The 10,623-nt window shown below is 38.7% G+C and overlaps 4 protein-coding genes across 4 annotated transcripts; 2 read left to right on the plus strand and 2 right to left on the minus strand.

Moving 5' to 3' along the window:
- The first annotated feature begins 630 nt into the window (after window positions 1–630).
- LOC127795924 (probable long-chain-alcohol O-fatty-acyltransferase 5) lies at window positions 631–1,709 on the plus strand. The gene has a single exon (XM_052327904.1). The coding sequence runs from the start codon at window positions 644–646 to the stop codon at window positions 1,706–1,708; it is 1,065 nt and encodes a 354-aa protein (XP_052183864.1). The 5' UTR covers window positions 631–643; the 3' UTR covers window position 1,709.
- Window positions 1,710–2,128: 419 nt separating this feature from the next.
- On the plus strand, window positions 2,129–3,941 carry LOC127795926 (uncharacterized). Its single transcript, XM_052327906.1, has one exon. It carries the CDS (start codon window positions 2,131–2,133, stop codon window positions 2,428–2,430), a length of 300 nt encoding a protein of 99 aa, XP_052183866.1. The 5' UTR covers window positions 2,129–2,130; the 3' UTR covers window positions 2,431–3,941.
- On the minus strand, window positions 2,498–3,742 carry LOC127795925 (BAG family molecular chaperone regulator 5, mitochondrial). Its single transcript, XM_052327905.1, has one exon. It carries the CDS (start codon window positions 3,740–3,742, stop codon window positions 3,128–3,130), a length of 615 nt encoding a protein of 204 aa, XP_052183865.1. The 3' UTR covers window positions 2,498–3,127.
- Window positions 3,942–4,707: 766 nt separating the features above from the next.
- On the minus strand, window positions 4,708–10,209 carry LOC127794535 (fumarylacetoacetase-like). Its single transcript, XM_052325710.1, has 14 exons — window positions 9,942–10,209; window positions 8,490–8,568; window positions 8,216–8,274; window positions 8,004–8,128; window positions 7,794–7,868; window positions 7,182–7,257; window positions 6,937–7,036; window positions 6,789–6,848; window positions 6,615–6,685; window positions 6,449–6,511; window positions 6,216–6,280; window positions 5,406–5,502; window positions 5,162–5,287; window positions 4,708–5,009 (listed from the first exon to the last, which is right to left on the minus strand). The coding sequence occupies exons 1-14, from the start codon at window positions 10,143–10,145 to the stop codon at window positions 4,947–4,949; spliced, it is 1,263 nt and encodes a 420-aa protein (XP_052181670.1). The 5' UTR covers window positions 10,146–10,209; the 3' UTR covers window positions 4,708–4,946.
- Window positions 10,210–10,623: the final 414 nt, after the last annotated feature.

Genomic DNA, 10,623 nt, shown 5'->3' on the forward strand with positions numbered 1-10,623 from the left:
GAAAAAAAAATTAGATATATAGACCGAATTTATAGGTGGGACTATACATCCGAATGCCCAAAGTCACTCTTAGCAACTGTTACATCCAGTCTGCCTAAGCTTTTCCCAAACATCAAAGGTAGACAGACCCTCTTATCCTTTTTAACAGAAATTATATTATTACAGCAATTTCGTACCCAAAGAAAAAAAAAATGTCATCAGCATAACATAGTGATGCATCTTTGTAACTATGAAATTTTTCTTCCCCGTGAACAGTAACTAATGAGACGTATCAATGAGTGCGCAGAATTTTAGCTTGTGATATATCATTACCTTCAATTATGAAATTCCGTTGAATAATCCCAAGGCATTTTATAATGTATCCTCGTGGTCCGCATGCCCGAATATTCAAGTCTTGGCATCTGTTTGTCAACTTATATGAAGTAAGAGTAATTAGTATATTGTGATCGTTTTCATTCATCAAGCTAGCAAGTGTACACACAAGCCACAAATCTAATTCTTTATCTTAAGTAACTTGCTATTTGATGGCTTTATCCAACAAATTATTATTTTTAAAAATATCGTGTTTTAATTAATCATTAAAACTCGGATCATGTCTTAGTCTTAATCTATAAACACCAATCAATCTGATGAGACTAGGGATATGGAAAATTCTTCAGCCTTTTGGTCAACCCTCAATCGATCCATGGAAGAAGAGATGATGAATTTCGTGTTGGTATCTCTCTCAGTTGTGTCCTCCCTCTTCTACTGCAGCGCCATTGCTGGTAAGTTTGTTCCCCATGGAACTGCAAGATTTCTTGCTGTTTGCCCTGTGATTTGCCTCTTTCTATACCTTCCTCTCTTCCTCAACACTGTCAGTCTCGGCGCTACAATCTCTTTCATGATCTCATGGCTTGCCAACTTCAGGCTCCTCCTCTTCGCCTTTGGCCGAGGCCCTTTATCCTCCCCCCTCTCATTCCCCAATTTCGTGCTCGTCGCCATCCTACCCATCAAAGTTCGTGTTAGAACAAACTCGGGACTCAAAACCCACAAATCACCTCTAAACTATGCTGCAAAGGCCGCCCTCGAGGCTGTGGTCATTTACTTGCTGTCACGTTACAGAAGCTTGCTACACCCCAAACTCGTAACCTCGCTCTACTGCTTCCACATTTACATCTCTCTGGAGTTCTGGCTTGCCATTATGGCGGCTCTAGCTCGAGCTTTGGCCCGGCTGGAGATCGACCCAGGGTTCGACGAGCCCTACCTAGCAAGCTCACTGCAAGATTTTTGGGGCAGAAGATGGAATCTCATTGTAGCGAGCACTCTCCGGCCAGCCGTTTATGATCCTGTAAGAAGAGTTGCCGCAACTTGGATGGGAAGAGAATGGGCTTCCATGGCGGCAGTGGTTGCGACGTTTTCTGTGTCTGGTCTGATGCATGAGTTGATTCTCTACCATGTTGAAAGAAGGAAACCAACGTGGGAGATGACGGGCTTCTTCCTCCTCCATGAAGTCTGTTTGGGCCTGGAAATCCGTGTCAAGAAAGCTCTGAATATTGGCAAGTTTGGGCTGCCATGGATGGTGTCCGGGCCAATGGTGATTTTGTTTGTGGTGTTTACTGGTTCATGCCTATTTTTTCCTCCGATTGTAAGATGCGAAACCGACATCAGGACCGGGAGAGAGACTGCTGCTGTACTAGACTTTGTGAAGCATCTTACATATTTAGATTGACTTTGGTTTTTGTTTTTAATCTTGATGCCATTAATTGAATTGGCATTAATATTACATCAATTTTTTTTAAAAAAAATTACTCATCATTTCAGTTTAGTCTTAAAAGTTGATATTATCACATCACTGTACCATACCCCTAGATGTGCTTTCTTTTCTTGTTTGTTGTGAAGACGTTCCCAGAACTTGAGATAAAGGTTGCGCAACCCAAGACATGACCAACTGTGAAGAAACAGAGAGTAAATGGCCATCAATGAGCCAACTTTAATGGTTGAAAACTATGAGCAACCAAATGCCACCAGAGAGAGAGAGAGGAAAGCCAAACCCAAACCCAAAATTCACAATTACCCAATACGCCTATATATACAATAGTTGACAAGCAAACAGAAAAGAACCATTGCCCTATAAGCCCTTGAAGAGAAGAGATGGAGGAGAGAAGGTTGGTCACCACAGCAAGAGTCTGCTGCATACTGCTACTAGTGATGCTGTCGCCGGCCCTGGCCTGTCCACCGGACGGCAGCCGGTGCCAGAACTGCATCGTTGACCGGTTCAAGCAAGGCTGCCCGCCATGCGTGCCGATTATGCAATGCATGGCGCGATGCCTGTGGGATGGGAACTCGCGGGCAAAGTGCACCAAGAAGTGTGACTGCAACGATGACTACCCAAAGCTCTCTGACTGCAAGAAGTGTTTGTCTCGCTGCAAATGCAGCTGTGCCACTGCCTAGCTAAGCTGACAAGTTCTCTCTTCTAGGTATGTGCTCCTTCAGTCAAATCTCTCCGTTTCATACAAACTTTTAAGTCCATGTTCAAAGAACTAAAGTATCCTGTACGTTGAACTTTAATGTTTTTTTTTTTTTTTTTTCCAATAAAGTTTCAATTAGTGTGGCTTCTGTTTACATGTGTTCTATTTGGGCTTTATCAGTAAGAGCAAAATAACCAAAATACCTTTCCAGGGGCATCAACATAGTGGTGTTATGGAATTTTTGCCCAACCGACTACCAAATTTGGCAGCACAATCCGAAAACAATATTTTCATTATTCTCGGGCTTATTATGCTTTGTTCCAATGTCGAGAGATCTTTTGTGTAAAACCTAATCCCCTCACGGGGTTCTTTGATTTGAATCTATGTTGGGTGCCCGGGTCCATTTATGCACGACACATCACCCTTTCATCCTTAAATTTCATGTGATCCACGCCGCTTACACTCGAGATGTCCGGTCTCTATTTGAACCCGACTTCGGCTAGGCTGTCACTTGCCGATCATCGTTTTCATTTGCCATGTACGATACACAATTCAACACTCAAACCATTTATTTACCCAGAAAAAAGCAAACATATTGCATATACATACATGTGTGTGTGTGCGCGTGTGCATATATATATATATATATAAAGTATAATTCATGTATGGCAAAAGAAAAATCATTGGTCGCGAAGGAACCTTTGGAGGCAGCGAAACCCCAAATGCCCGGAGCAAAACCTCTCCATTTCAAGCCCACCCCTCTCTCTACAAACATCCTCCTCCATCTTTGCCACGATGTCGTCCACCCAATTCCACCCAAACCCTAATTCCCAATCTTCAACCCTCTCCTGCGAAACGGCGTCCAAAATCTCCTGCAGCCCCACGATCCGACGGCTGACCTGCCTCCGCAGCTCCCTCACCGTCGGCGTCACGCCGGGCACCGAATCCAGACGCAGCAGCAGCCCCATCAGGGCCTCGTTCATCCTGATCCTCTCCCGTGGGTCCGCCCTGACTGCGTCGACCGTTTCCTGCCGTTGGATCAGGCGCTCAAGGCGGCTGGCCTCCGAATTGGCGGCGGCGATCTTCTTCACGAGGTTTCGGACTATGTAGGACCGGTAGGAAGACTGTATTTTGACGGCGGCGGCGACGGCGGCGGCGGACGGCGGGGAATCGGATTCGATGGAGATTTGGGTGGTTTTGGCGTGAGGTTGAGTGGGCGAGTCGTCGTTTTGGTAGGTGTAGGTGACGGTGGTGGCGGACGACGAGAAGAAGCGAGGTTGGCGAGAGGCTTTCATGGCCGGCGGAGAGTAGACAGACGAGAAACGGATAGAGATGCAGGAAGGAAAGCGACAGTGGAAGAAGAAGACTGGTGTCCAGAGAGAGCCAACTGACTTTAAGGGCACGTTTGGCACTGTTTAAAACACTTTTTGTAATCACTGTTTTAATAACTTGGTGCCTTATTGTGTTAAGCAAATAACACGTATTTAGTTGATATTTTGCTGCGTTGTATGGTATGTTTAAAAGAATTCTAAAAAGATAAAATTATATATTTAATAAATATTTTATGAGGTTGATTATTTTTAATTCGAATTGCATTTAATTTTTGCAATTCAAACTATAAAATGTTTTAAATATCCCTAACAATTCTTTGTTCCCATATACTTTATTAAGCAGCATTTAAAATATATTTTATATAGTCAAATTGAAAAAATAAGTTCATTTTGAATTAAAAGTAAAATTATTTTTAATTTAAACTGCACTTATTTTTTATAATCAGGTATAAGAAATAGTTTGAATGCCCCAATAAAATGTATAAGAATAAATAGTTATTAAGAACATTTAAAATATTTTATAGTTCAAACTATAAAAAAATAAGTATAATCTGAACTAAAATTAATAAAGGGTAAAGTATTATTATTATTTTTTTTAAAAAAAAAAAAAGAAGAATGAGCTGTTGTAAAATACTTTTTTTCAGTTTTAGATTTATTTAAAAGTAAAGTTATCATTAATCAAATACTACTTTTTTAGAAAAATATACTTAAAAAAATGACCGCTAGCACCCACCACCTAACCAAATAGATCCTTGGCGATTTAAATTGACTTACCGCGTTTTACAAATACATGTGCTCAGCTTCACCGAAAATGCGGGGCCAATGGGCTTCACTGTTTGCTCAATCTAATCGGCCTAACAAGGAAACCGGTGTAGGCCCATGGGCCATATATGGCACCGTCCAACTCCCATATTTGCACAAAAATGCAATTTCTCTGTCACTTTCCAAAATTAGTCTCATTATTTTCTCAATCAGAGGGTTGAAAATGATTCACAAGTAGCATGATGAAGACTGGAAGCACACCCAACTCGCAGTAGAAGTGCTTTATGACCACACTCGAGAATTTAACCGAAAAATATCTGGGAATCAATGACCGGGGAATCATGGAGACGACAATGAGCCCCAATGGGAATCAAAGCAGGAAGGACAAGAGGACAATTAATGCTTGTTAATGTGACGACGGAAGAATCTTCCCAGAGCATGTCCCAAATCCAACATTGAAGCCATTCCCCTGCAAATGAAATGAATCCAGCGATCAACTCTAAGTTATTAAAATAAATCCATGCAAATTGACGGGAACCAACTCAGACCAAAGTCCATCACTGAACTTTCTAATGAATGCTTTTATGGATTTAACGGACAGAAGGTTCAGTGCCAAACCACCTTGCTGCATCCTGTAAAGATGACTTCATCTCCATCTTCTAGAAACATCCGAGTTTTTCCACCTAATGAGAGCGATTTTTCTCCATTCCATGTTAATTCCAGCAAGCATCCATAAGATTCAGGTTCCTGGTTGAAAAATGAATCAGCATTCAACTCAACAGAAGAGCAAACGGATGTCCCATTGCGGTTCCTATGCTTGAACAGCTAAAGCACAATGCAGTTAAAGAAATATTATAGATCTTACAGGTCCGCTTATTGTCCCAGTCCCGAGGAGGTCACCGGGCCTCAAGTTGCAACCGTTAACGGTATGATGTGCAAGTTGTTGAGTCAGTGTCCAATATCTATAGCACGAATAGAGAAATCAATAAGCAGACATTCAGAATAACATTCTGACAATTAAAATGAGATTTTCTTTGGTGGATGTATCTTCACGTTTGTAGCTAACGTGCAAGTTTGAATGTCGAGATATGCATACAGAAGCACCGCATGCGTGTTTGGAGAATTTATTTTGCTACAAAATAAGTCAAAATTACTGGTACTGGTGAGCTGTGAAGCTCAAGGATTTAGTCTTAACCATCACTGTGTGATCATCAAAATTATATAAAATATTTAACATTCACCCATCCTAGCCAAACCCCCACCAAGTGGGATCAAGGCTTGTCATTGTTGTTGTTGCTTAACACTCACTCATCCTAATCAAGGATCATTTTTGTATACAGTCTTCCCCTTACTTTTTGCGAAAAGATTGTTTTCACAGCTCGAATTTTAAAAGGCCTGTGACTATTGACAAATGGAGGCTAGGGAAAATTTCAATACAAGCAGTTGTCATGAATCAATAAAACTTTTATTCAAAAGTACTCTAAAATTCAAGAAAATATAAATGAACCCCATAAAATATCCATGCCATTAGTGCATGCCAATTAATGAGACTTATCCCTGCCAAAGTCCTAATCTATTTTTGGAAATTGTAAATGTAAAGTCAAGTTGCCTCCACCTTCCATGTTCACCAAGCAAAAAATAAAATAAAATAATAAAAATAAAGTAAAACCCTTACAAGTGTTTGAAGTTACTCCTTGTGACAACATATGAATGATCTTCTCCAACAGGTTTAATCCGAACCTTGCAGCAAGAAGAAAATTTGATCATCTTAATGGATGATTCACAGAATTTTCTTGTGTCTGAAAGGAAATTTCTGTAAGGTATACAATTTCTTTTTTTCTTTTTGCATATGATCGTCTAATTTTAGTAGGGGAAACTTTTTGAGGTCTTTTAGTAGCAAGATAATACCTCCAACTGGATGTCATAGTTCTTTGATATCTTTTCAACAAGATATGGCAATGGATGAGGATCCTGAAACTCATAAAACAAGTGATTTAGCATGTTTGTGATAAAATATCTAAGAGATAACAGAGAACAAATTCTGTAAAATCAATGGATTGATGATGCTTTGTACCTGTTTGGGAGCATCACAAGTAAAGGGTTCAAGAGCATCTAAGGTGACTATCCAAGGGGATATTGTCGTACCTGACAGAAATGACAATTCACTCTCCAGATTTTTCAATCTAGAAGGAAAAAGCACTCGAGAGTCGGAGAAACAATCACAGGGTAATGATACTTAAAATCTTACCAAAACTTTTCCCAAGGAAAGGCCCAAGAGGCACAATTTCCCATGACTGTATATCTCTAGCTGTTGAAACCATAATTTGGTTAGTACAGCCTCATTCAATAAACCAAACAAGGAATTTTTAAATTGAGGCAAAGAGTATGGTGCATACCACTCCAGTCATTCATCAACACAACACCAAAAATATGATCTCCAGCCTCACTGATGTCTATAGGCTTCCCCAATTCATTTCCTGGACCAACTACAGCAGCCTAGAAGCAATAAAAGAACCAAGTCAGGTGAAAAGCAGAACTAGTAATGAAGCTGTATTACGAGGCAATTACCACAACCATAATGAACACCAAATATTGATGTAAAACTTCAGCTTAAGTTAGAAGGCATGTCACAAGAGCTAACCATTTCAAGTTCAAAGTCCAGCTTCTGTGAAGGTCCGAAATATGGTGGAGTATTGCCAGAAGGACGACCTTGACCTCTATTAGGAAAAAGCAGTAGAAAGCCTTGAAGATGGAATTCATGGAATTTGTGACAAATACCAGTATAAAATCAGATAATGAAGATCAGTACACAGTTCAAAAGAATGCTTACAGCGTTGGTTTTCCTGTCAATTGCCTTCTACAATCTACATTCACTTATATTAACATATAAACAAAGGATGCCACTGAAAACCACATAGACAACTCATCCTCATTTATTCCTAGGCTGCCTGTGAGCAACTGTCCCTTCTTTAGGAAATCCTTGAAGACAGCCATATTAGCCAGCAGTCTACAACCGTTTATTCTTATTCTAGTCTTTTTGGAATAAATAACATAACAAAATGAATGTAATTGCATTTAGAATTCAATTTACTTGAAGCCCAGGTTATGCAACGAACCAAGGCATTTATCAAACACGTCAAGAAGACAAATAAAAGTTTAATTAACTTTTTTTCGCTTCAAACATTAACTGATCAGAATATGAACAAATAAATTGAAGTATTGAAGACCCAACAGAGAAGATAACTGTTCCCACCTTGGTCTAACAATTTCAGTTCCAGAAATAACAACAGATGATGCTCGTCCATGATACCCAATTGGAAGATGAAACCTGGAAAACAAGTGTTACACAAGCTGACTAAAAGGAAGAAAAATAAAAGAAAAATTGTGTTACAACAACATATCAAGTCTTTATCACTATGTGACAACTGTGCATTAGTAGTATAAAATTCAAGGCAAGCATTACCAGTTTGGTGGAATTGGATTTTTTGTTTTAAGAAACATCGTCCCACAATTTTTTGCATGATGCATAGATGCAAAGAAATCTGTATAATCCCCTACGGCAATAGGAAGAAGCATTTTGACGTTGTCCTGAAGCATCTCATATAAGACAAGAATTAGAACAGCAAACATAGTCAAATTGTTAAACTGCATATTCAGGACATGCATACATCTTACCATGGGTAGAAGTGACTTCTGTCTCAGAACTTCATTATCACGTAATGTTGGTTCTGTAGCTGCATTGAAGAAGAAAGAAACCATATGTTCAAAGTTAGATTTAACTAGAAGATAAGTTTCCTTCTATCTGATAGAAATATATGAAATTCAATACTCAATTGTATTTTGAAGACTATGTAGTCTAACCAAGTTACCTAGGGAGAGGAACCGTATATACAAATAAAAAGAGGAAGTGAAAATGAAACATCTAGATGAACAATTGGAAAGAGCATACAAGATAGAAGCTTTTGAATTGTTGCACGAGCTTCCTTCCATGCAGGACGTCCCATAGCCAAGAACTTGTTAAGATTCGGCTAGTACCAGAGAAAAGGAAAAACAATTTTAGTAGCTATACATCCAATCATCCAGTTAGACCTCTGGAGATTTGAAAGTAGCACACCTCACATGCACTCGATAAGCATAATCTCTATCAAACAAACAACAAATAAATTTACAACATTCTAGCACCCTTAGTGTAACTCTCTGTCAAAATGTGATATACAAACACTTGCAAGCTATAGGCTCAGGAGGGGGGAATCAGAGTAACTCTTTGTCAAAATGATGCTTAAGTGACTTCTATCCCTTTCAGATGTAGAAAGAGAAGGAAAAAAGGCATCAATCAAGCCTGAGACACCTATTCCAACATTCTACCACCCTCAGGATGCTAGCCATATATCTATTGTTTTATGACAATGCATGATCAAGAAATCTAATTAAGAGTACCTAATTTGAAAGAAATACGGCCACATGATTCTATGAGCATACAGAATCCAAAAACACCACAAGCACCCTAATGTTTGTATTTGTATATCTATCGTTTGCGTAAAAAAAAAAAAAAAAACCTTTTCCCTAAATACAGAAGTTTCCTCAGTTTTTGCTAAAAGTTTCAGGGAAATATCTTCTCCAAAATAGTGGTCGATTATTAATATTCAAACTACGCCAAATTTTTTAAGGAGTTTCTCTCAGCTTTACACTTCTCAATCTGTCCAAAACCTGACAGTGTTTCCTCAGAGATAGAGACATCATATCGTTTCTTGGGGATAATTGCACTGAACGCCATTTACCCAAAAAAAAAAATTGCACTGAACACCCATTTAAAATTCTAAACCATCAATAACCTCCCCGCTATATGAGACGTATGAATACACAAAGTTTAACAGAAGCAGTAATTATACATGAATGTCAATGCTAGTGTGGCTGTTGCCTGTATCTGTTCAATCCTCTTCGTCACCAAAGCTTCCTACTAACCAAACAAGCCGTTATTGGCTCATAAGTCACAACCCAGCAGAAAACGAAACTAAGAACCTTTGATAAGCATTTCAATTTTCTGTTTTCGTTATCTATTTCATAACGGAAAATTGGAAATAGAAAATGATGTCTATTTTCTTTTTTCTTCAATTCAAAAAATTTTTAAAAAATAAAATAAGAAAAAGAAATTCACGGTTTTCATTTTGTTTTTATCTTATTTGCTTCCTCTCTCGGACACAGCGCTGACGATTCGTAGGCGGAAATCGCGTTGGCGTCAAGGAGTAACGCGGATGAGTCGCCGGCGACCAGATGTTAAGCTTTGGATTTAAAATGTTAACACTGGCGCTAACAATAGTCAGTACTCCAAACCACCCTCGCAAAAGCTTGCTCTCTGCACAAGTACTTGAAAGTAACAGAGCTTTTGTGGCAGTGGAGTCACCTGATTGAAGCAATCGGAACCGTTGAGAAGCGGACCATCAAAGAGGCCAGCTGAAGCGATGACGGAGAGATCCAAGACGTAGTCGCCGATGGCCACGCCCGGTCTGGCCTCCGAACCCGATTCAGGCTTGAAGACGCCATATGGAAGATTCTGGATCGGGAAGTGAGAGTCCGGCTGGACTTCAACGAACGACTCCAAATCCATTCTTCCGGCGGGGAAACGGCGTGGCAACGATGCTCTATTACAGCTCCGGTCAAGTTAGAAGAGGAATGGCCGGGTTTTAAGACTTAAATATTGTAAAATAAAATGACATGTGGAATCACGCTGATCACGTGGCAGGGAAATCTTTTTGTATTTTAAATTAATTTAAAAAGAATAATACTAATTATTATCCTAAAATAGAATTAATAAAAACACTCAAAGAAGATATATATTTATCGTATCTTATTTTTAACATTTAAATAATTTTATTAATTAATAATAAATACATCATATTTTGAATCATTTAATTAATTAATAAAATTATTTAAATATTAAAAATATGATATATCTTATCTCAAAATAAGATATTTTTATTAGTGGTTAATTAACTATTGCCTTTTAAATAAAAATAAATTAATGAATTGCATTTCTAAGTTTGTTTTAATTAATTTAAAATGAGAATTATCATTCTATTCTTTAT

Source organism: Diospyros lotus, chromosome 2, assembly GCF_014633365.1.
Source record: "Diospyros lotus cultivar Yz01 chromosome 2, ASM1463336v1, whole genome shotgun sequence".
In the NCBI taxonomy this organism is placed as follows: domain Eukaryota; kingdom Viridiplantae; phylum Streptophyta; class Magnoliopsida; order Ericales; family Ebenaceae; genus Diospyros; species Diospyros lotus.

Bases quoted from the DNA above. Each gene is read 5' to 3' on its own strand.
- LOC127795924 (XM_052327904.1), top strand. From the start codon at position 644: ATGGAAAATTCTTCAGCCTTTTGGTCAACCCTCAATCGATCCATGGAA.
- LOC127795926 (XM_052327906.1), top strand. From the start codon at position 2,131: ATGGAGGAGAGAAGGTTGGTCACCACAGCAAGAGTCTGCTGCATACTG.
- LOC127795925 (XM_052327905.1), bottom strand. From the start codon at position 3,742: ATGAAAGCCTCTCGCCAACCTCGCTTCTTCTCGTCGTCCGCCACCACC.
- LOC127794535 (XM_052325710.1), bottom strand. From the start codon at position 10,145: ATGGATTTGGAGTCGTTCGTTGAAGTCCAGCCGGACTCTCACTTCCCG. The intron at 8,129-8,215 runs GTAAGATGTATG...GAGATGCTTCAG, and splicing joins AGAAGTCACTTCTACCCATG to GACAACGTCAAAATGCTTCT. The intron at 6,281-6,448 runs GTATTATCTTGC...TCTTGCTGCAAG, and splicing joins ACTATGACATCCAGTTGGAG to GTTCGGATTAAACCTGTTGG.